The sequence below is a fragment of the Rosa rugosa genome, chromosome 6, assembly GCF_958449725.1.
Source record: "Rosa rugosa chromosome 6, drRosRugo1.1, whole genome shotgun sequence".
Lineage (NCBI taxonomy): Eukaryota > Viridiplantae > Streptophyta > Magnoliopsida > Rosales > Rosaceae > Rosa > Rosa rugosa.
This window is the reverse complement of record NC_084825.1, coordinates 35,057,727-35,081,779: the sequence shown is the minus strand read 5'-3', so window position 1 is coordinate 35,081,779 and position 24,053 is coordinate 35,057,727. Positions and strand designations below refer to the sequence as shown.

The window sequence follows — 24,053 nt, the reverse complement described above, 5'->3', positions numbered from 1 at the left end:
GAGAAAGACAAAATGGTCAATTCACAAACAAAAGAAAAACAAAAGAAATTTAACAAAAAAAAATTAAAAATCAAAAACAAAATATGTGCAGCAATTTTCTCCACATTTTGTGGAATAACTTCCCACGTAATTATCCACACTCGTAGGGTGTGTTTGGAGTCTAGTCTCTATTTATTTTAGCTTGGTACAGAACTCATTTCAGTAGTATATTTTTTTGCACCATTCTAGAATTCCCAACATAGTGTTCAAATTTTAATTTTCATTAACATGTGTTAGGAAGGATCTGTTTGATTGACAGAACACATGCAAATCAAAACTTGGATCAAGGGAAAGAAGAATTTGATAATCTATTTCTTTATGTCTAAAACCAAATTTTCATCAACCATCTCTATGCTTCTCGAAAATTCTACCATAATATCGGTTTTGGATATATAACTATGTAGGGGCACTTTTGATCGGAGTTGTACAGCAGTGGATATTCATGGGTAAGGACCCAAAACTTTGCCCCTTTGTCTGAGTTAGCGAAAACTAGGCCCAGCAAACTTCGAAGGACATAAGAATCAGAGGAAGCTTGCTGTTGTGTTCTTCCCGACAGCTCCTTGTATATTAACGACAATGAATTGATCGTTTCAAAAGAGGCTTGGCAAGATGTATGTGGCGTGGGAGCTAGAAAAGCATGATTTGTAGTGAAGATGAGAGATTTGCAGCAGCCATGAAAGCTTGGATTCAGATTGTGGTTGATGAGTTTTTGGATTGGAAATAGGTTTTTAGGATATGTGTTGGAGGAAACTGCTTGGTTTTGTTTATGGGTTTGCCTACATGTTTTTGGGATAAGTATTGGGGAATTGTTTGGGTTTGCTTTCCATGTGGGTTTCTTTGGGGTTGTTTCTGAATGCCCCTATTGTGGCAGCAAGAACTCTCAATTTATAGGAGTTGAGCCATGATGCCTCATTACTCTTGTTGCCTTTGGCGTATGGTTGTGATCCTAATCCCTAAGATCTGCCGTGAAAAATGCTGCTGGGATTACTATTGCAGGATTCCCGCTGCTTAAACCTGCTCGTAAGATTACAATCCCAGAATTTCTGCTGTGCTGCTGGGATTATGTTCCTCTATGACATTATGTTATGCGGCTGGGATCAAGAATCCTATGTTTAACATTTACTGTTTTGTTTGGTTCTAAGGATTTGGGCTTGGGCTTTTGGGCTCTCTCTCTTCTTCACTTACCCATGTTAGGATTAGACTACTAGGCTTGAATTTTGGTTCCCAAGTCCAAAATTACCAGTGTCTATAACTAACGATGGGTTCATACTTTTCCGTAACCTTCCACACCACACCCATTCTTGTAAGCCTCAAGTGCCTGAATGTGGCTTGGGTCCACGTGCGTGGCGTGATGGTCGCGGGTGTAATTCGCCTCGAAATATGAATTGGGGCTTAAAGCATGAATTGGGTTTGTTAGCTGGATTTTTAGGTGTCAACAAACTGTTAATGACATGGGTGAGAAAAACGTTTGTTTTTTTGCATTGATTACATCAGTCTAATCTTCAACATATATTCCTAATTCATATAGGTAAACAAAAATGTTTCACATTGAAAGGAAAAAAAATGACAACCCTTAAATAGTTATTTTCACTCTTATCTATACATCTCATGGACGGAAGCTTGGTAATTGTTTTTTTAATTTATTTTAACAATTTGTAGGTCGTTGTTAAAATAAATTAACAAAAAAAAAAATTCCTTTTCGCAAAGCGCGGGAGTCGTTTTGGCGATAATAATTTAGAAGAGATGAAACGATGTCGTTGCCTCACTTTCCCAAATGTGAATAAGAGAAACACAGCAAAGCTAGGGATTTATGCTCTGGCAATACGAAGAAGATGAAGAAATCCAAAGTCAGAAAGCTGAAGGCTTTCAGGTAAAACCCCTTCAATAATTTTGGTAGTCCAATAAGTTTTCCAGAAAGGTTTGATTTTGTTAAACATTCTCTTTGCCATGGTTTAATTTGATGAGACTAACTTGTTAGATTGTTCAGAACTTTTATGCAGAGGAATATTATTTTGTGTGTATATATTGAAATTGATGATCTTTTAGTGTTGTTCAATTTATTTTTATTTATTGGGGTTTGTGGGTTTTGGCAATTTATGCCAATACAGTTACTATGAAATGATTTTTCCTTTGTTTTTATTGCTTTTATATGATATTGGGTGTTAATTATTATCAGTTAGACCTTCAAAAAAGCTAAATGGTTATGTATCTCAATCAGTAGATTGCTAGCCATATGGGGAGTTTCGGATTTAAGTGTTTTTGTGTATCGGTGTGTGTATAAGAAAATGAAATGTGTATTGACATTGATGGATTGATTGGTTTTACTGTTTGTTGGTACTGATTAAGCTACTCTTATTTAGTAATTTTGTTATGAGCACAAATTGTCCCTTAAGTGTTCTTTGTGTGGTTGGTAACGAATGTGCATTTTCCGCTGTTTGCTTAGTTGGTAATTGGTATTGCACCACATACTTATTGAGACTATAAGTTGTTAAAATGGGATAGTTTCAAAGTCATAACTGGACATATATATGGTTTACCTTTGCGAGATAGGAAAATGTAAGCTTCAGATGTGCCTGAGTTAATTTGGTTTTAGGACAGACTCTGTTTACTATAGATGATACTCGTCTTGTTCATGGTTATAAAAGGGACATTGGTTATCTAATCAAGATGATCTGTTAAGTGCTAAGGTGATGTGTTTTTGGGTAATGTTTTGCTCTTATCTGGAATTCATCCCGCCTTTTGGTCCGTTTCTTTCTAATGGTAAAATGCTTCTCTGTTTAGTTTGTCAGTTCCATCCGTTCTATTTTTTTTTTCCTAAAAAGAATCATTTTCTTAAATGGCAGTTTCTTTTCGGCCACTCTGGTCAATAACGCTGAGAGGATGGGAACATGTGGGCTTGGAGGCATCTTTTCTGTGTCAGGAATCCTCCCATTAATGCCTTGTTCTTATCTAATTTTTGGGGTTTTAAGAACACTCAAAGAGAGAGGAAGTACAAGTGAGGTATTTCTGAGAGGGCTGTTGAGGGAAAGCATCATTTTGCACTATGGCAGATAAGAACTTGCCACTCTCAATTCCTGAAGGCCAGGAGATTAAGATTGAAGTCCAAGGGAATCAATCTGAAACCTCGGTAAATAAACACTAGAATCCCTGACCTTTTTCTATGTCTAGTATGTTGTAATCATTTTATTGAGTTTGAGTGGTAAAGATTTTTCATCATAGTAAATCAGTGTTTCCTTCACCAGCATGAGTTCCATTGCTGCTATAATGGGTTTCTGTTTTGGTGGCAGACTGACGTGACTGATTTTCTGATTTAATTCTCACTTTGCACTTTATACCATATAAATTCGTGGTAATTAATTAATTAATCTATTTTAGTTCTCTTGTTATGATGTTATTGTGATTTAGTATCAGAAAAGTGATACTTCAGCACCATCAAAATTTTCACTATTGGCTTTATAAATTCAGAAGTGGATATTGTTTTTGGTGTTAGATTGACTTAGCATATTTGATTTGAAATACATCACATAAGATTTTATACTTGAAAACATGTAGTGTATTTGCTTCCTGAATCTCCGACTGTACATTAACTAAGGCTTTTGGGAGTGAAAAGGAATGTAAATAGTAGAGCTTTTAGGCTTACAATTATCTTCCTTTGCACTAAGTTTTCCATAGCATGGTCACTATATTAAAGCTGTGGTTTTCATAGATTTTTCTTTCAAGTCAACAAAATGATGAGATAAACTTTTACAACTTATTATTCCCTTGATTTTACTGCTTCAGAACTCAGTGATTGCGTGTTTTCATTTATGGCTGTTGTAGGGCTACTGCTTTCCACCAAGTGGTTTCCATTCCATAACATATGCAGATGTGTTGGGTTATGTTAATGATGATAAGGAAGCTAAGATGTCCAACTATTCAGCTGTGAGTTTGATCTTCTTCTTTCCTTAAATTCTGTAATTTAGTAAGTCTAATATGTTGTCATTGGCTAATATCTATGTTTTGAACTTGGGATGTATAACCTTTTATGTGTCTAATAGATCAGGAGTCCTGACCTCAAAATCTGCACCTAATATGTGTTACCCTGGAGGCTTGATTTAAGAATTATTACCCAAAGAGAAGGGTTTTATTATATTTATTGTATTTCTTCTATTTAGTTGGATATGAGTTTCAAACAGTGTGTTTTTGTATTGCGGATTGTGTTGCTCATGATTAAAATATATAAGCAAGCTTCACAGCTACACTGCTCCAGAATCAGATCAATGAACCATTAGGGCTGTCACTTGGATTATGTAATCTCTTTCATGAATCAATGTTCTTGTATCTAGAAGTTGCATGATGTGAAAATTCCCCTCACATCTTTGCTTTGCAGAGTAACCCTTTCTTGTATCTTTTGGCCATAATTGGGAAGAAAACGATTGTCTCTGCTCAATAAAATGTTCCTTGTACTTCAAACCTATTCTAGGAATATAGGTACATCCAGGATAAGTATGATCCAATACTTGAACAGATTACTTGCAGGCTCACCATTTGTCTACCTACATATCTCCTCTATTAAAATCTTCCTGCTACCATATTTCCCACTTCTTTCTTATTTTTACATTTTCAATTTCAATTTCTGGAATCCAATGTGCTTAATCAACAATGTGAAAATTGCGGTAGAGTTGAATACTAGCTTGTTTCTCGGATCAATTCTGCAGATGGGTATGTATATACATTTACTCAGGAGGGTCATGGGCCCCTAACAATAGAATTTATGTTTGAAGGGGAACAAAAAAAAGATAAGAATTTTAAAATCTCAAGGCCCTTCCTCCTGTGTTTTTTTTTCTTCTCCCCTTTGTCTCAGTTTCAGGCAAAACCTAAAGCTAAGAAGCTTAGTTTGAGTGCTGCATGTAAGTGTTACAGCTGAATGAGTACTTCTGTTAGATTGGGTTTATAGACATCGCTGATGCACTTACACATGAATCTGTGTTTTGTGAATCTGGAGTTTCTTTGTCCTTAACGAGATACAATATGTAGATTTCAGTTCTTGTTTTACTATTTGTTTCTATTTGAAGTTTGAACTTTGACACAGAAAATTAACTTTTTTCCTTTTCTTCCTTTTTCAACTATCATCGTACTGTTCAGTTGCTGACCGGAGGTGCAAACAACCTAAGCAATCAATACTGCACTATTTGCAAAGAACCTGGGCATGATACTAATGTTTGTCCCCGACCCTTCATACTAGATTGGGTAGTATCATTTACTTTCACTCCAGTTTTCAAAACTTTATACTCTCTACTAGTTTTTAGTGTGTTTCCTAATCTTGTCATCTTCCTTCTTGGAACTTTCAGCTTGGGTTCCCTATCAATGGCATCCCAATTGTTCAGCGTCCGCCTTGGATCCCACCAATTGGTCTTCCACACATGCCAACTGTTCGCCAGCACTTGGCAACTGTTAGACGCCGGCGCCGGGCAACCATTAGACGCGGACACATGCAAACTTTTGGATGCCTGCAAATGCCAGTTCGTGTCCATTCACTTCAGCAACCATTCATAGTCCGAGCACCTTCAATCGATAGAGGCAGGACTGTGGCCAATAGGAGGCAACCAGAGTGCAGTCGTTGTGGCAGGGCTGGGCACAATATTCGCACCTGCGGTGAATCTGCCTGAAGCTCTTGGTTATAATAAACTTGTTTTGGAACTTTATGTTTCTGCTGTCTGTTTTCCTTAACTTCAAACTTCTAAACCTTTGGAACCTTAGTTTTCAATTCGAGTATGGATTGTTTGTTATTGGATGTTCTGGTTGTTTTCTTATCTAGATTAAAATTTTCAATTGCAGAGACCAGACAGTTTACAATTTTATTAATTCTATGCAAGTTCTAGTTCATCATATTCCAAAGTTCTAACCGCTTTGCTTCCCAGAACGTAGCTTTGTTTCAGCATTGAAAATCTACTATTGATGCCACCTCTAGTATGAAGAATTCCCTACAGCAGCATCTTCCTCATCTCTAACACATGTTTCCATTCTTGATTAGAGCGTGGCCGTGAGTTGCAGAATTTTGGTTTCGATTCATATGCAGATTCAGGATACGAAATGCTTTCAGATAGGATGAAATGAATGGGAATGTGGATTCTTAGAATATCTGGCATTCCATTGCTCTCACACATTGAATACATTGTATCATTGTCCAGATAAAGCTGAGAATCATCAAATGGTGCAAAGACCAAGTTTGGAAATTAAGGAAATTTGAAACCTTTACATAGCTAATGAGTACTTGTACCAACGAGTACATTGTAAATATTACTTCCGGATTAATTTCGGCAAAAAGGAAAAGAAAAAAAAATTAAAATGACCCTTTGATAGATGAATTTTCATTGCCAAAATCCTTTAAGATAAACAAATTAAAAATAAATAAAAAAGAGAAAAAGGCTTGACAGCGTTTGCCAAGGTCAGGTCGTCGGTAAAAAGTAAAAACCTATGTCACGGAAAAACGTACGACGTCGTATTTGGCACTGACCTTGTTAACTTGAGCAACTGGGGTCGGTTTGTTCAGAGAACTATACTGGCAACATGAAGAAGAAGAAGAAGAAGAAGATGAAGATGTCCGAAGGCAAAAAGCTCAAGACTTTAAGGTACCCTCTATTAATATCAACCTTTTTTCAAATTGGGTACTTCAATTAATCCCTATATTCTTGTTGAGTCCAGATATGCTTGATTTCTTAGACCTTCAATGCCTTATGCTTTATTGAGAAGAATGCTAGTTTGGGCTTATATGGAAAGATTCATGTTCTTGAACTGATTGTTCAATTTGATGTCCTTGAAATCCATTTCCAAATCAGAATCAAGTTTCCAAACGAAGCATTAGTGTTGTTGATCAATTCATCGTTACTTACTGGGACAAGGAATGTTAGTTTGTGAGTTGATGCAATTTTTATCAGCCGATCAATTGTGAAATGATTATATCTGTTTCGGGTTCCTTATGTATGATGGCAGTTATTAATCAGTAGTTTACTAGCTATTCTTGAAAGCAGAGAAACGGCAAAGTTTGAACTGGAAATGTGTTTTGACATTGATGGATTGATTGGATTTATTGTTTTCAGGGATGATTAAACTACGCGTATCTAATAATTTTGTACTGGGGATGGAGTGTTTCTTTGTTGTTATCTCTTTGTGTGGTTAATAGCCATTTAACTTTACAAATGTGCCTTGTTTTCGGTGTTTTGCTTGTTTGGTATTGCAGTACTTATTTCTTGAGACTCTAAAATCTAAAAGTTGAAAAGGGTCTAAGATGTGATAGTTTTAAAGTCATAACTGGACATGTTTATGGTTTACCTTGGGGGAATAGGAAAATATAATTTACAAATTTCTGATGTCCCCGAGCCAAATTTCACTTGAGGGACACATTCTGTCTTCTCTAGATGATACATATCTCATGCTTATAGTGTGGAGGTTGAGTATCTGATCAAGATGATATCTGAAATGCTAAGATGATTTGTTTCCGGTAATGCTATTTATCTTATCTGGAATGCATCCCACATTTTGAGCCATTTTATTGTTGTATATTTGTTCGGTTGTCATTTCCATTTCTGTTTACTCTTTAAAGAGAATAAGTTATCTTAATTTTCAGCGGCAATGCGGCCCCTCGTCTAAATACAGAGAGGATGGAAACACGTGGACGTGGAGGCATCTTTCCTCTTTTAAGAATCGACCCTTTAATGCCTCATTTCATAGGAAGTTTAGGGTTAAAAATCAATCGCAGAGGAAGTAGAAGGGAGAGATTTCTAAGAGCGCAGTCAAAGACAAGAATCATTCTCGAATATGGAGGATAAGAACTCGTCAGGCCCAATTCCTGATGGCTGGGACGTTAAGACTGAACGCCAGAAGGACGGATCTGAAATCCCGGTAATTAAACTTTGAGTTCTTCTGTATCTACTAATCATCTGATTCACTTCTAGTCGTGGAGAGTTTACTTCATAATAAATTAGTCTTTTCTTCACCTGCATGAGTGTCATTACTGCTGTAACAGGTTTCACTTTTGGTGGTCGATTAGCTATCTAATTTGATTCTCATTTTGTCGATTATATTATATGAAGTCATAGAAATTGAATAGCAAAATCTCATTTATTTCTCTAATTATATCTTGTTGTGAACTTTGGTTAGCAACTCAGCATCGGAAAGTTGATTGCATGAACTTCATAGATATGGAATTGGATTTTGGTTTTATTTTTTATTTTCCTTTGATGTTGAATTGACTTAGCTGATTTGACATTTTGAATTGTATTCTTGAAACATGCCTATTGGATTTGCTTCTTGACTATCCAGAGGTACAGTATTTGGTTGTTTTCTTGTAATCCTTTCCTTCTTAGATTGAAAAGGGATGAATCAGTATAGCTTTAAGGATATCTGCCTTTAATTCGCCTTTCAAAGGGCCTGTTAGACCTTTCAATAACGAAGTTCGCTATATTCCTAAATGTGGTGGGCTTAACTGGAGTCTTTTAAGTATTGTATCATTTTCTCACATGAGGCTAGGATTCTGAATCAGCCCTTTTATGACAATACATGACGGAAAATTTGCCTTCTGATTCTGTCATAAATATCAGAAGGAGATCTTTTATTCATGTCCTAGGAACTTGTTATCAGGGATTATCCATAAGAAAATGCATAAATGTTTTGAAATTTCCTTCTATGTCTTCTTTTGCATGTGCTTGCGAATGCATAAGCATATATGTTATGCATGCCCAATCCGTGACTTTGATAGTAAAATGAATTAATTGGTTTGTCAAGATCTTGACCACTTTATCTATTCAAAATTTAATATGTAATAGTTAGTGTAATTGGAATGAAGTACTAGTTTGTTAAAAACAACACTCACCCGAGACTAAAACGTTTATAGCCATAGTTTCCCACCCCCCTCCCTTCAGAAGTTTCCTTTCATTTCAGAACGTAATGTTTCAATGTTTGGTTGTTGTAGTGCTACTGGTGTCCCAGAAGTGGTCAGCATTTCTACACATATAAAGATATGATGCGATATGTAGAATACGCTCAGAAAAACCAGCTTTCGATCTACTCACCGGTAAGTTTTTTTCTTCTTTTTGCTTTTCCTTCTGTAATATTTTTAGCCTTGTTCATTTTCATTGGCTAATATTTAGACCAGGGACGTGAAAGCTAAACAACGTCCCTAATATCCTTTTAGTTATGACCTCAGAAGTTGCTCCTAATAATCTTGTACTGGAGGCCTCATTTATATAATCTTAATGAGAAGGGGGTCCATATGATAATAGATGGTTTGAAATATTGTGTTTTAGTTAGTCTTCAAATTTCAGGACAGGTAAGTTGGGGTTTTCTTGTGAAACTACAAACTTTTGTCTTGTGTATTTTGTTTCTTCATGATCAAAAGTCTGGTACATTGTAATTCTTGCAACCTTGAGAGCCTTCATAGTACTGTCCATAACGTATCTGGAAAATAAGCTTCCTTCATATTACCAGTTCTAATGTATTTTGGAGGAGAGACTTGCTGGCTTTCTGTTCTTTTGTTAAAACTGTTACTTTAGTAAACCTCTCCTCAAATTAAATAATATGATCCTTTTTTTTTTGGATAACTAAATAATATGATCCCTTTTGTAATTTTATTTGTGGAAGGTCCTTGTGCATGTATTAGCTGAAATTGATTTACACATGTATGTAGGATTTTCAGACCATGAAAATTAGAAAGAAAGCTAATTGGTCCCACAAGGGGAACAGAACTATAATTGCTCCTCGGAGAAGTCACTTTCTGGGGGAGAGTTCAAAGACACTGCCTTCTTATCGGGGTAAATTTCTGTACTATTTTTTGAGACCTTATTCTCTGTTTCTGTTGTGGAGAAATAATAGATCATCTTTAACATTATTGTTGGATTGACCTGCAAGGACCCTCTAGTTTGTTCTACGGCTTTCACATAGAACACAAAAATAGTCTTGCAATCAACCTCGAAGATTTTCTAGTTAAAGACCATGTGATACATGATACAAATAAAAATAAATTGGCTTTACTTTTAGATAACTTGTACCAAATTGGTGCCTTTCGATTGCTACAGAAGAAAAATAATTGCTTTTTGAAAAACCATAGTTCTTGGACAGTTGATTACTTGGTAGTGAATTTGTATTGCTTATAAGTTATAACTTATTAATTGCAGTAACTTTTCCCGAGGAAAGCTCCGACTTAGAGGAAAGGACTACCCTGTCTAACCCTGAGGACAGTACTGAATCTACTAATACAGGGAAGGATATGGAAGCTAGTCAGGCTGGGATTGACAAAGAACCAGAAATTTTGAGCAGTGATCTTGAAGCATTGGTAATTGGGATTGAGAAATTAAGCCTTTGCTAATTGAAATTTAGATGAGTTTAACATTTTCTCCAATAATGATTAAACAATCCATTTGCTATGGTTCCTTTCACTTTTTCAGATATATGCTTTTTTCCACTATTTCTTAAATCCGGAGGTTTATTTGAATGTGTTTCTTATGCCTGAATGGGACAATGGAGGTGTGATAGAAACTTGGAAGAAAACTGATATTTCATTTTCAATATTTGATATTTGGATGTACTTGGATGCAAATTTAATAAAATGAATTAGATTTACAACATGCATAACTGGTTCGACTGAATATTCACCATGACATAAACGATAAAAGCATATGACTATCGTATTATGGATGATATATATTGCGCAGTAGACATGGAAGATCTGTAAGTAAATTAAGCAAACCAACATGTATATAGTCATAATAGTACATTGGATACAACAAGGTGGTAGAGCAAATACAACACAAAATACATCAGTACAATAGACTCATTATTTCAGTCCATCAAACAAGTTGAGGAGCACATATATAGGATTGAACACAACACACACCAAAAGGAACCTCCAATCCAACATTACTGTATTCTCAAACATTGCATGATTACAAGTTTATACCTGGGTAGAATCCATCCATCCTATCTCTCCTCGTCGAAAGAGGAGTGTTTCCATCCACCCGGTCTCTCCTCCCCATAAGGTGGTTCATTCCTTCCACCATGTCTCTCCTCCCTGAAAGGTGGCCTCTCCTCCCCGTAAGGTGGTCTCTCTTCCCCATAAGGTGGTTCATTCCTTCCACCATGTCTCTCCTCCCCGAAAGGTGGCCTCTCCTCCCCGTAAGGTGGTCTCTCTTCCCCATAAGGTGGCCTCTCCTCCCCATAAGGTGGCCTCTCCTGCCTGTAAGGCGGCCTCTCCTCTCCGAAAGGTGGTCCCTCCTGCCTGTAAGGCGGTCTCTCCTCCCCAAAAGGTGGTCTCTCCGCCCCATAAGGCGGTCTCTCCTCACCGTAAGGTGGTCTCTCCTCCCCATAAGGTGGTTCATTCCTTCCACCTAGTCCCACCTCCCCAGAAGGTTGTTCTTTCCATCCACCCGGTATGTCCTCCCCATGAGATGATTGTTTCCATCCACCAGAGCCCTCCTCACCATGTTCTCCAGATTCAAAATCGCTTCTCTACAACATTGAATACAATCCAGTCAAAATGCATTAACAATGTACATGGAAAAATGCTTAGCACAACCACCATAAAATTAAATACATTACTACAACTATCCAATGTGGCAAGGGATGATCCTAGTGCCTTTTTATATCAAACATACAGGTTCTGAAACAATTCAAAGCAAATGAGCAGAAAATGGAGAGAAGGAGCATTTGAACTTTTGATTACCCCGGGCTCAAAACCAGACTCAGGAGTGAAAGTGAGTCCAAGTTTAACCCCACCATGAAATTCCTTCTCCTTATTGACAATGTTGTATGTAGTTGGGTTAACAGTTCCTTTGACAAAAGCTGGCAGTAAAGGAATGCTGTATATGAGGCCATATATAAACAAGTTAGACATCTAACTGCACTTCATATATATATAGACTTTGCAGCAGAGACGGAACAGAACAGAACCAGTTAATTTGTACTCACGTTGCTTCTCCAACAAAATCATCGGCACTGAAGTTATCTTTGTCCATTATTGTCAGATGGAGTTCCTTGACTTCATCGTCCGAGATTGTGAACAGAAAGGATTCATTCCATTCTGGGTTAGATCCTTTCCCTGCATGCAATACCACAATTCTATTGGAGTGCTGCACACACAAATTCAAGCCAAAGTCGACTCAAGTTCAAATGTATGACTAAAAGTGTACCTGTAAGCACAGTGCTTTTCTTCTCTTGGGTCTTCACAGTTAAAACAGCATAGGGGGATATTTTAGCTGCTCATAAAGCAATCAAACCCAAGTTATACATACATAGTTAGCATACTTAATCTACTGCAAACAAATATAGAAAAGGAAGAACAACATATTGATACTAAATATATCTAAATTATATCTTTGACTTCAAAAGACTTGAAGAAATCTTGGAGCTAGCTAGAATACAAATTAACGGAATGGAAAATTGAAAATCAACTAGTTACTCACTACTTGGAGATACCCATCAGAAAGAATAAAATAAACTATGATGATGTCACTAGATCAATTAAAATATGATTAAACCCAAATCCTTACATTATATAATGAAGAAAAATCAATGAGATAGACATAAAGATCATACTGGTGGGGAAAACCACCAGTCAAAAGTAGATCTTTCTGCATTTCCTGAACTGGTATGGATCTATGAAAAGGGATCAAAAGCATTGATCAATCTTAATCTTTGGGCTACTTGAAGATTCAACTTTGTTTACTCACAAAGCATAATATACATGAATTATTGGTACATACACCTGAGAAAAATATGGTCATAATTAAGCTTTCCATGTTGAAAAAGCTAGGAAACAGTTCAGATCCACTTATGGGTGAAGCAGAAAAAGAAAGTTCAGAAACCCAGAAATCATTTTTCATGTGTTATGTGTTTCCACAGTTAATATAGAGCAATTATCAGTAAAACATACAAGTACAACACACAGATGGAGATAGTTACCGAGAAAATCATTGTTGTCGAGGCCTCTGGCATCAACAAGAACAACTTCAAGTGTTCCTCGAGGCATGCTTGGATGAGATCAAAATGAAACTCACAGAAACTTTATGAGAAAATGATCATTTGCCTGCTGGCTATTTAAAGACAATTTTTTTACCAGCTTATAGTTACTAGTTTCCAGTACTTACAGTTTACCATGCATGTCTGAATAGTGAAAATTCTTTAAAGGGGTTGATCATTGATGGGCTCCATAATAGGACATGTTGTTTTCAACTTTAAAAGCCTTGTGCTCTATAGCCATTTCCACATTGAAATGGAAGGGATATTCTGTAATCCGTGTGTATCACATTCAATCCTTCATACGTGGGAAAAAATCTTATCTAAAAAGTGAAAATATCACATCAGAGACGAACGTGGCGAGAGCACCAATATTTTGTGGCACTAATGATGCGTCCACTTTGTTGGAAATAGGCTCCATGTTCAAATCAGATTTTGACATCTTCTGCAAATGAATTAATACCAGGCTAAGAAGAATGTGTCAACCGAAAATGTAATCTCATGGAGCCTTGTAATTTTTTTTGGAGAAGAGCACTTATCTAGTTATCTTTAGACCCACAGTAAGAGCTTTAGCATTAATAAATACCTTGTGTTTTTAGATGTTTACGTGTATAAAAGCAGTGTAAGAGTATTTGGTCAAGTGTTGTGGTAGTGTATGATCCTCACTCCCTTGTCTCAATGCACTGGTTTGCTTGCAAAGTTGCAAGGTACAGAACATTAATTCTTGGCACCATATAACTCCAAACGCAGCTGCCATGACTGTGGCTTCTGGAAAGGAGGCAAACTCGAACTGTCGAAGCCAAGAAAAGTTGTGCAGGGCAGATCAGAGCCAAGCAATGATCGATATGAAAGAGTAGCATTCTATTCTACTAAAGATATTTTGATGAGATAAGCTTGTAAGCTTGTTCTCTATCTGCCCAGAAGCTGCAACACACACATGTATATATGCATGAGAATCTGAACCACCAGCTTCCTATAAGCTGCTGTGAAAAGTGTCACACTTATACATTAAAGTTGTTTCATTTTTGTTACCAAACATGAAAAACCGATGTGATTGAATTAGTAGTCAGTCTTGGATCACCATAAAATTATTATGCTATGGATGACATAATGGCAGTGAGTATTGACAAGTAGACGATGAATGATCTGTTTGTAAGTTAACTGAAACAACTAACTTCATTGTTTTAAGTAGAGATTGGGTACAATGAGGTAAAACATGTATGAAACAATCAAATCAGTAAAGCAGATTAATTATTTCAAGTTTATCAAACAACTTGAGGCAAATATACAGGACAACACCAGGCAGCTAAATGAACATCTCTTAAGGTCATCCTGAATTCGATGACTGTTATCCACCCTTACTCCTCGCCATAAGAAGACTGTTTCCATCCACCATAGCTCTCCTCTGCTTCAGCGCCCTCGCCAGAACGATACTCGCTTCTCTGCAGTAAAGAATGCAAAAGGCATTAACAATGTAGGTGCTTGATTTTAACTGGGATGTTCAACACAACTACCATAAAAATCAAATATTTGATATGAAGGATATGGAAAAATCAAAAACTTATGATAAGTCATGATAGTACCTCTTCAGGCTCAGCCTCAGGAGTGAATTTGAGTCCAACTTTAATCCCGCCACGATATTCCTTCTCCTGATTAACAACATTGTATTCAGTTGGCAAAAGGCTTCCTTCTTCGAAAACTGGCTCTAGAGAAATGCTGTATGAACCAATATATAAACAAGTTACACATCTTAAGTACTTTCACCAGAAACAGAACGAAACAAGGTGCAAATCAGTACTTGCAATTAAGCAGAAATGACCAAAAGAAGGGGAATACTCACATTGCTTCTCCAACATAATCATCTGCGCTGAAGTTGTCCTTCTCCATTATTTTCAAGTGAAGGTCAGCAGAATCGTCCGAGATAGTGAATAGAAAAGTCTCATTCCATTCTGGGTTAGATCCTTGAGCTGCATATATGTACAACTTTACTTTAATTACACCAATATAATTCATAGTTCACCCAAAGGTAAAACAAATTAGGTATCTAGAAGCGTACCTGAAACCACAGTGCTTTTCTTCTCTTGGGTATTTACAGTCAAAAGGACATAGGGGTCCATGTCAGCTGTTCACAAAACACTGAACTCATGAAATGCACACATAATGGACATATTGGCCAGAAATATAATGCAGACAAGTTCATAAAGAGGACATCCTATTCATATCTATTCTCTCTACGATCTATAAATAGTCATGTCCCAAAAGAAGAACTAGCTCTACATACGTTAGTGAATCAGCTTAGCTACTTATGACCAGAATAATGTTGTCACTAAATCATGTCCTTTGTTATAGATGCCAATAGTGGATCAATTCCAATATGAATAAAGTTTAAACCCAAACATTCACATATCCAAAAGGAAGAAACAAACGAACTAGACAAAAAGATATTTTCTGCATTCTAAAGTAAACTATGGATCTGCAAAAAAGGATCCAGAACTTTCAGTAATTATTCATTTTGGTGGTACTGCATCAAAGATTCAACCTTCCACATTCACAAAACACACACACGAAAGTCAAAAGAGCCAGCAAGGCCTTTAGAGTTTAGATCCAATTTTGGGTGAAGCAGAAAGCAACCCAGAAATCATTTCTCTTGTACTATATGTTTCCACAATAAACACTAAACAATGATAGCAGAAGTCCAAGTTATAGATCGAAGATTCATAATCTACATAAACCCAGAAACAGAGGAGGAGGGAGAGAGATAGTTACCCATAAAGTCATTGTTGTCGAGGCCTTTGGCATCAACAAGAAGAACTTCAAGTGTCCCAATAGGCATGATTGGATCGGATGAAAGATGAAATCCACAGAGAAGGGAGAAGATGCAGGAGGAGTAGTCTACACGTAGTGCTTCAGTTTTCAAAGCTGGAACGACTTTGGAAGAATGACCCGAGTATCTGATATCATTTGCCTGCTGGCTACTATTTAAAAGCATTTCTTACACAGTTACCGGTTACCTATTTGAATAGTGAAAACTCTTGGCCGTCGTTTTCACATGGAAATTGAATATTCTGCAAGTCTTTTTCTGCATGTACAGACACACATCTTGTACGCGGCAAGCGCGCCAATATTTGGTGGCATTTGTCACCATTTTGTGGAAAAAGGTTCCACATCTTCCATGTTCATAGTTTGAAACCATGTCTAACTTAATGAACAAGATTTTAGTAGTGTGATTTGTTAATTATCTAACCTTTTTTTCAGTGTGAATTGCCATTTTACATAATTGATTTAAATTTACAAAACTTCCCTTTGAATTGTTAACAACAACTTACTATGATATTAAGAAAATTAAAAAATGATACAAAATGTATAGAATGACTTTTAAATGTGTGTGAATAACGACACTATTATAGTGTGTATTTGTAGAAATGCAATTCATGGTAATAAAGTACACAGGGTAAGAAGAATATGAAACCGTGATATGGAAATGTAAGTGTTTTATGGGACTATTATTGTGAACTCGATAAGAATTCTCATCTTCCCTAAATAAAAATAAAAAATAAAAAATAAAATAAAAAAGGTGAGTTTCACTAATAATGTCAAGCGTGGTATTTGGCCCATTACTCCACCGATATTATTTCAACTTAACCCCTATAAGTGTTGGACTTTGATGCAGTTAGTAGTAAACCACCCACTTTAAAAACTTGGTCAATTTGTAAACCAGAAGTAACACATCTTTTCAAAGTCCCAAACATTTGTTCATTAGAGCCTATGCATTTTTTTGGAAGCTTAGTCATTCAATTTTAGGCCAATAACTTGTGACCAAGATGTGATTGGAGAGAAATCTACTATGATACCATATTAAACAACATCAAGTGTGGCGCATGACTTATTACTGCATTGATATTGTTCAAAATTAATCACTAATTAGGTATTAGATGTTGACTCAATAGACCTCAATTAATTGGTAGTAAACCATTAGTTCTAAATTTTTTTTTTCCTATCACTTTCTTGATATGGATTTTTACTCTCCAATAGTCTTTATATTTTCCCTTGTGGAAGTTTATTATGTATTTCTTCTACCTTATTTTCTAAGCAAACTTCACCTGGGATTAGACTTTAGTCGTTGTGAGCTTTTGTTTTGAAATCCTAATATAATGTGGGTCCAAACAATTTTCATGATTTCATCTGTACCATTGGAGTAGTCTATACTTGTTGTGATGATGGTAAAGGAAATTGATTAGAAAGTAAAGCAAATATAAAGCAATCACCATTAAGAAAATTGACCGACAATCAGTCCATACACAAATTGAGAGATGCATCTGTTTGTATGTAAAGTAAACCATAAAGGATAGGGACCTCAAAGATGATCACTAATCCTCCTTATTCTTGCACTGATCAGGCTAGCTAGTAACTGAACTTCATACATTACCCTGTAAAGAACCAAGGTCATGATCCTCAATCTCGGTACGATGATTCTTTGTATCCACCATAGCTTTCCTCCTCCTTCTCATACCTAGATGACTCTCTCCGTCCACCACTCCTTCCCCTGGAATCACCATAGCCTCCCCCGCTGTCATCATCATCATACCTCTCCCTAGAGTCACCATGGCCGCCCCTCCTAGAGTCATCATGACCATACCTCTCCCTAGAGTCACCATGGTTCCTCCTTGAGTCATCACCGTAGCTCCCCTGATAGTCATCACCATGCCTCTCCCCCCTGGAATCGCCATGTCTCCTCCTAGAGCCACCATCACTCCCCCCATATTCATCACAGTCGACTGCACGATGGCTAGTTCTCTGCACAATGAGTTGAACAGGAGTATAAAGGCATTAACAACCGAAGTGTAAAATTGGTTTAACTGTGATCTTGTTCAACACAACAAGGATATGAGAAGGTACTAACAATGAGCTGATAAACTTATATGGAGCCCTATGGTGAAGGCAAGAGGTAACTGAGATATCTAGAATGACCTAAAAGGGGACCTCCAACACAAAATTTGATATAGCATCTCTGATAGTAAAGAGTTACACTTGGGTTTTCATTTTACTTCTTGGCACCCCAAATACCTGTTCACCATATATTGCACTGATACTATTACTTTGGACAGACCTAAATGTCAAACTGTAATATTCTGACAGAACCACTTCAGTGATGTGAACTTTGGCCTATCAGTCTTCTTTATGGGGAAGGACTTCTAGTATGGTGAGGCGCTTTGACATTTTCTTATGCAAATTAAAAACATTAAAGTGGTCAATAGTTTTGGTCTCACCAATGCCCTTTTTGGCATATTCCATTGGTCAAATTTAGCACAAAAAATGAGCAGAACATTATTGAGATTATTAAATTTGAAGAGAAAAATAAATAAAAAATTGAAAGACCATCACCGAATGACCAACAATTCATGACTCCAGAGTTTTAATACTCATAAACACTAGAACAACTTAGATAATGGAAAAAAAGTGCATTGTATTTTGATAATAGTAATTAAGATTATTATTACCTCAGGGGTGAAAATGAGTCCAACTGTAATCTCTCCATGATATTCCTTTTCCGCATTGACAACATTGTATTTAGATGGTGCTATGTTTCCTTTCATGAACACTGATTCTAAAGGAATGCTGCATCATGTAAATATAGATTTCATATGTCACACTCAATCTCATAGGGATCGAGCAGTTTAGAGTCATATCCAGAAATTTCCTGACCAGGTTAGCTATGTTTTTTAGTGATCTTACACATGTTATATACAGGAACAAAGAAAGAGAGGTACTCACGTTGCTTCTCCAACAAAATCATCTGCGCTGAAGGTATCTTTGTCCATTATTTTTAAGTTGAGTTCGGTAACATCATCCGATGAGACCGTGAATTGAAAAGTTTCATTCCATTCTGGTTCAGATCCTTGCCCTGCAAGTATTTACAATTTTACATCGGTCAGTTAAATAATTTATTGAAAACACCCATCTCACCCAAAAGTTAAGACAAATAATGCTGAGAGAAACAATATGGAAGATGGCTAGAAGAGTACCTTCTACCACAGTGCTTTTCTTCTCTTGAGTCCGTAAGGTTAAAATGACATAGGGATCCATTTTACCTGTTCATAAAGCATCCAAATCATGACATGGATAATTAGCCGTCATATTGGTCAGAAATCAAATTTTGATTGCAAACAAATTAAAAATTAAAGAATCATCTACATCTAGTTTTGTCCTCAACTTCGATAGACCATGCTTCACGGGATGAGGTTGAATGTTTTCTTGGCAACAAATCCAAAACATGTTACGTTGCAAGACTGAATTTGGGTCATATTCAAGTAACAAACACTCAAATCGATCACTTAGATTCGATATACATGTGATATTACCCGGCAATGGAGCATTTTTGTCCTGTGTTTTTTATATTTTTAACATTGCTCTGGAAGAGTGGCACCAAGACTGACTATTTATCAAACATACTACTGAAATATGAATCTGCTAGCTAAAACATAGATCCCTCTTCAAAATATTTAGATCCAGCTACCCACGTATCAAAATCAATAACGAAGAAATTAGAAATTCAGCTTCACACAATTATGTGCACACAAAGACATGTATATACAAACACAATCACAAGAGAAAATTGGCATGAATCACGTAAATAATGTCAAAGAATAGTTTAGATTTCAGATCCCCAAACATTGGCAAAGCAGAAAGCAATAATACATTATGCACCCTAATGATCATTTCTCATGTAGATGTACGTGTGCACACAATTTACAGAGCATTGTTATTATATATAGACCAAAGTTACCGAAAAAATCATCGTCTTCAAGGTCTTTGGCCCCAACCAGAAGGACTTCAAGCGTTCCATGAGGCATGTTTGCAGGATCGAATGAGAATGAAAATTCAGACAGACAGACAGAAGGAAGGAAAGAAGAGAAATGGACAATTCTACAACTGTTGGAGTTTTTGCATTTATATTAAGTTTAACAGAGGTCGAGGACGACTCTAGAGAGAGAAAGGCTCTCACCAGATACACACTTACCAAGCCAAGCACTGTCTTATAATAGGGCTTGACTGGTTCAATTAGTTCGGTTTCCACGATATGACGCGTGATTTCTTCATCCACGGTGTATGGTGATGTTAGGAATTTGGGATCAGAAAGAAATCACATTTCTGATTTTTGTATGACGCCAAGTAAGAAAAATAATATACATTAACTTTATAGTTATCCTTGTGATTCTTTTCCTTTTCAAGTTCATTCAAGATTGAAGAAACTATTTTTCTTTTTCAAATAATTTAATCATGACAGATATGTAAAAACATGTCCAACTACGTCTATTTTTAATCCAAAATAGAGTGTGACATATTACCTAGTACCTACTACCTATTCAAATAGGCTCGAAGGTATCACTTCGTGATTCTTATTTACATATATTTACATATGTAGAACAATGACAAGAAGATACGCATAACATACCTATACATATGTGTATCTGTGTGTGTGAAAAATTCATCATTAGAAGATAATGGAATTGTTCAAAAAAAAAAAAAAAGATGGTAATGTAATATACAAAAAAAATTAGTGTCCTCGAGGTCGTTTGCACCAACAAGAAGGACTTCAAGCGTTCCATGAGGCATGTTTGCAGGATCGAATGAAAACGAAGATTCACAGACAGAAGAAAGTAAGGAAAGAAAGAAGAGGAATAGACAAGTACGACTGTTGGAGTTTTTTTTATTTGTATTAAGTTTATAGCGAGGTCGAGGACGACTCTAGAGATAAAGAGCATTTCTTTCTTCACCAGACATGCACTTACCAAGCCAAGCACTATCTCCTATATTTTTGAGTGCTCCCATCACTCCACGTGGCTCATGTGACTGACCACTCTGATTGGTCCACGTCATTGTTGATTGTATATTCCTTTTCTGTTGGAACTTGAACTTGAAACCTAACGCCGTCAACCAAGAACACACTTCACAATATTGGAATTATGAACAAGATCTGAAAGTTCTTCCACTGACTATGTGCAAAGCTGGAATTTTCAACTTGGCCAGAGAAATTGGGAGATTCAAAGAAGCATAAGCAATTATACAAAGTTGGATTGTTCTTGAATTTCTCCTTCCCAACGTTTAATTTTCATCCATTGATATGATCTCATATAATTTTTTTCAAAAAACATCTAATCTCGTACAGTTGGAGCTTATTGCTTGGCTGTGGTTTGAATATTGGATGTATTCCACTGGGATTATTCATTGGCAATTTCATAACGACCAAAAGCCTAGTTCTCTCCCACCTTCTGTTGGATGTTCCCAATTCATTTTTATTTTTTTTTCAATCCGATTCCTCCTGGCATAAGCCAGAGAAGCAAGTCTACGATTTTCTTCACTCTCTCAATTGAAAGGACAAGGTTCTTGGTATTCATCCATTTTAAAAGGGCCAAATCCCAAACCTCTCTCACCTAGCCTTCACAGATCATTCCCAGTTGGATCTCAGTTCGAAGCTTTATTCATTCTTTTCATTTGTGTTATGAATAGAGATAACGTCGTTATGATTGTTTTAACAGAGAAAAAATAAGAAATGACGTGGACCAATCAGAGTGGTCCATCACATATGCCACGTGGAGTGACGGGAGCACTCAAAAATTTCTCCTCATTATAGGGGTTGACGGGTTCAATTAGTTCAGGTTCATTTTCATCCTCGATGATGTTAGGAACTTAAGATCAAATCAAGAAATCACATTTCTAATTTTCGTATGTTGCCAAAAATTGAATAATTAATACTATGCATTAGTTTCATTTCCTTTGTTCTTTTTTCCTTTTCAGGTAATATGAGGTATGGAAATTTTTTTCCTTTTCAGAAAATATTAATGCAGTATTTTAAGAGGTATGGAAAAAAAAAAAGACATCAAATTTAAACAATACAACTAGCACAAAGAGAGAACAAATCGATGAAAAACAAAAGTTAGGGAGACCAAGCTTATCTCGTCGACATTGGTCATAAATGAAATGAGGAGGCTCGTCTCATCAAGTCAGTGCAGACAACGATAAACCGGTATTAACAAGAGCATATGTCTGCCACTTGATTTGGGGTGGGAGAGCATTATGCTCTTCCCAGCTCCTGTTTTGGCCAAAAAAAAAAAAGGTATGAAAAAAAAACAGGGCCGATTATGTTTATTAATATTTCTATTCCTAGATGGAATGTAAGGATGTAGTATCTGTTGGAAAATGGAGATGGATGATGCTTCGGATGAATGAGAACTTGTTAGGTTGAGGCGTGTAGTCACTGCCCTTAAGAGTAGATCCGCCCCTCGAAGACTAAGTCTTGGTGTATCAGGTTAAGGCGCCCTACCCTCCAGGATACAACAACCTTGATCCTCGTATGTATACACTCACAATACTTAGATTGGTAGAACAACTTTGAGACTTTCCTTTGGTGGAACAGAGAACAGAGAAAAGAGACTCACAAAGACATGATAGGCCTCATCAAAAAGCCCACGGATCAAGTAGGCCGATGGAGGCCCGCCGGCCCTGAGGGTTAAAAGCCCGGCCCGGCCCGTTAAAAAGCCCGCCTCGGTGGGTAGTGGGCCGGCCCGCCAAAAGCCCGCAAAAACCCGGCCCGGCCCACCAAAGGCCCGCTAGGCCCGGCCCGTAAAAGCCCGTAAAATATTATATATATATATATATATGTGTGTGTGTGTGTGTGTTTATATATATATATGTAGATATTTGTGTGTGTGTTTATAAATATATATATATATATATACACACACGTATAGATTTATATTTGTGTGTGTGTTTATATATATATATATGTGTGTGTGTGTGTGTTTATATATATATATATATATATATATATATATATATATATATATATATATATATATATTTGTGTGTGTGTGTGGAAGTTTTTATACTTCTATATAGAATATGTGCATTAGTGCATATATATATTCTACATATCGGTTGACCAATTCGATCGGATTCGAAAATATGGTGAAATTGGCTAAATTTTTTACCACACTCATAATTTATTGTAATAAACTCATCCAACGGTCGGTTTTTCCATTTTCTTTGAATTGATAGGGGTTGCTCTTTGGAGTGTATGATATATAAATATAGGTTTATAAGAGTAACTAAGTTTGACCTAGTGGATCGAATTCGAAACGAGAACCAAATTGGCTGAATTTTCTACAACCACCATAAAACATTACAATCTCTCCATCGAGCGGTTGGTTTCTCCGAATTCATTTTCCACTTCATGGTTCCTTTAGAATGAACCTCAACAATTTAAATGTAATGTATAAGTCATACAACTTTAGGAGGAAAATTGGTATAGGCCAATGTGTTTGTAATTAAAATTAATTTTTTTTAATCTCATGTCGACACACATCCATCGATGGAATATTTACAAACGTGATGTGAAAAAATAAGCACGTTTCGCGGTCGTCATGCCATCGGTCAACCAAGAAAACATACAAGTGACAACGGTTGACCAATTCGATTGGATTCAAAAATATGGTGAAATTGGCTAAATTTTTTACCACACTCATAATTTATTGTAATAATCTCATCCAACGGTCCATTTTTCCATTTTCTTTGAATTGATAGGGGTTGCTCTTTGGAGTGTATGATATATTTTTTTTTTTTTTCATTTTTTTGTTGAGGGTGCGCCAACACCATGCTATAGTGCAACGCATGGCCAACGCTTGAAGACCTCTCAATAGCAAGCTATTGTTGCAGGCCTTCTCCCTTCAAAATATTAATTTAATATCATGTGGATAAGTGACCCACATATCAGATATTAAACTGATAAGAACAGAGTAACTAAATTTGACATAATTGATCGAATTTGAAACGAGAATCAAATTAGCTGAATTTTTTACAATCACCATAAAACATTACAATGTCTCAATCGAGCGGTTGTTTTCTCTAAAGTCATTTTCCACTTCATGGTTGCTTTAGAATGAACCTCAACAATTTAAATGCAATATACAAGTCATACGACTTTAGGAGGCAAATTGATATAGGCCAACATCTTTGCAATTAAAATTGAA

The 24,053-nt window shown here is 36.4% G+C and overlaps 4 protein-coding genes and 1 non-coding gene across 8 annotated transcripts; 2 read left to right on the top strand and 3 right to left on the bottom strand.

The window, feature by feature from the left end:
- The first annotated feature begins 1,792 nt into the window (after positions 1-1,792).
- On the top strand, positions 1,793-5,909 carry LOC133718806 (uncharacterized). 2 transcript variants are annotated; one of them, XM_062145688.1, is made up of 5 exons: positions 1,793-1,909; positions 2,883-3,166; positions 3,859-3,960; positions 5,164-5,238; positions 5,370-5,909. In XM_062145688.1, exons 2-5 carry the CDS (start codon positions 3,083-3,085, stop codon positions 5,685-5,687), a joined length of 579 nt encoding a protein of 192 aa, XP_062001672.1. In that variant the 5' UTR covers positions 1,793-1,909; positions 2,883-3,082; the 3' UTR covers positions 5,688-5,909. The 2 variants fall into 2 exon arrangements, with proteins under 2 accessions (XP_062001672.1, XP_062001671.1); XM_062145687.1 differs by having other exon boundaries at positions 5,164-5,268.
- Positions 5,910-6,528: 619 nt separating this feature from the next.
- LOC133715123 (uncharacterized) lies at positions 6,529-11,244 on the top strand. Of its 3 annotated transcripts, none has more exons than XR_009848946.1 (6): positions 6,529-6,650; positions 7,646-7,920; positions 8,990-9,091; positions 9,704-9,827; positions 10,210-11,090; positions 11,133-11,244. XR_009848946.1 is itself a non-coding variant. In XM_062141494.1 (6 exons), exons 2-5 carry the CDS (start codon positions 7,837-7,839, stop codon positions 10,379-10,381), a joined length of 492 nt encoding a protein of 163 aa, XP_061997478.1. In that variant the 5' UTR covers positions 6,529-6,650; positions 7,646-7,836; the 3' UTR covers positions 10,382-11,090; positions 11,133-11,244. The 3 variants fall into 3 exon arrangements, 2 of the variants coding, with proteins under 2 accessions (XP_061997478.1, XP_061997477.1); XM_062141494.1 differs by having other exon boundaries at positions 9,713-9,827; positions 10,191-11,090; XM_062141493.1 differs by having other exon boundaries at positions 10,191-11,090.
- Positions 10,749-13,130, bottom strand: LOC133715122 (uncharacterized). Its single transcript, XM_062141492.1, has 5 exons — positions 12,973-13,130; positions 12,201-12,266; positions 11,980-12,109; positions 11,735-11,870; positions 10,749-11,520 (listed from the first exon to the last, which is right to left on the bottom strand). The coding sequence occupies exons 1-5, from the start codon at positions 13,037-13,039 to the stop codon at positions 10,993-10,995; spliced, it is 927 nt and encodes a 308-aa protein (XP_061997476.1). The 5' UTR covers positions 13,040-13,130; the 3' UTR covers positions 10,749-10,992.
- A 1,027-nt stretch (positions 13,131-14,157) lies between these two features.
- Positions 14,158-20,010, bottom strand: LOC133716649 (uncharacterized). The gene is made up of 10 exons (XM_062143331.1): positions 19,811-20,010; positions 19,050-19,115; positions 18,799-18,928; positions 18,525-18,642; positions 17,480-17,820; positions 15,793-15,998; positions 15,083-15,148; positions 14,867-14,993; positions 14,610-14,742; positions 14,158-14,468 (listed from the first exon to the last, which is right to left on the bottom strand). Exons 1-10 carry the CDS (start codon positions 19,875-19,877, stop codon positions 14,385-14,387), a joined length of 1,338 nt encoding a protein of 445 aa, XP_061999315.1. The 5' UTR covers positions 19,878-20,010; the 3' UTR covers positions 14,158-14,384.
- A 3,649-nt stretch (positions 20,011-23,659) lies between these two features.
- LOC133719072 (U2 spliceosomal RNA) lies at positions 23,660-23,847 on the bottom strand. The gene has a single exon (XR_009850803.1). It is a non-coding gene; the product is annotated as a U2 spliceosomal RNA (small nuclear RNA).
- Between the last annotated feature and the right edge of the window lie 206 nt (positions 23,848-24,053).

Bases quoted from the DNA above. Each gene is read 5' to 3' on its own strand.
- LOC133715122 (XM_062141492.1), bottom strand. From the start codon at position 13,039: ATGCCTCGAGGAACACTTGAAGTTGTTCTTGTTGATGCCAGAGGCCTC. The intron at 12,267-12,972 runs GTAACTATCTCC...CTTTATGAGCAG, and splicing joins CGACAACAATGATTTTCTCG to CTAAAATATCCCCCTATGCT. The intron at 11,521-11,734 runs GTAATCAAAAGT...TCAATGTTGTAG, and splicing joins AGTCTGGTTTTGAGCCCGGG to AGAAGCGATTTTGAATCTGG.
- LOC133716649 (XM_062143331.1), bottom strand. From the start codon at position 19,877: ATGCCTCATGGAACGCTTGAAGTCCTTCTGGTTGGGGCCAAAGACCTT. The intron at 18,643-18,798 runs GTGAGTACCTCT...TACATGATGCAG, and splicing joins GATTTTGTTGGAGAAGCAAC to CATTCCTTTAGAATCAGTGT. The intron at 15,149-15,792 runs GTAACTATCTCT...TTTTGTGAACAG, and splicing joins CGACAACAATGACTTTATGG to CTGACATGGACCCCTATGTC.
- LOC133718806 (XM_062145687.1), top strand. From the start codon at position 3,083: ATGGCAGATAAGAACTTGCCACTCTCAATTCCTGAAGGCCAGGAGATT. The intron at 3,167-3,858 runs GTAAATAAACAC...TGGCTGTTGTAG, and splicing joins GGAATCAATCTGAAACCTCG to GGCTACTGCTTTCCACCAAG. The intron at 3,961-5,163 runs GTGAGTTTGATC...CGTACTGTTCAG, and splicing joins AGATGTCCAACTATTCAGCT to TTGCTGACCGGAGGTGCAAA.
- LOC133715123 (XM_062141493.1), top strand. From the start codon at position 7,837: ATGGAGGATAAGAACTCGTCAGGCCCAATTCCTGATGGCTGGGACGTT. The intron at 7,921-8,989 runs GTAATTAAACTT...TGGTTGTTGTAG, and splicing joins AGGACGGATCTGAAATCCCG to TGCTACTGGTGTCCCAGAAG. The intron at 9,828-10,190 runs GTAAATTTCTGT...TATTAATTGCAG, and splicing joins GACACTGCCTTCTTATCGGG to TAACTTTTCCCGAGGAAAGC.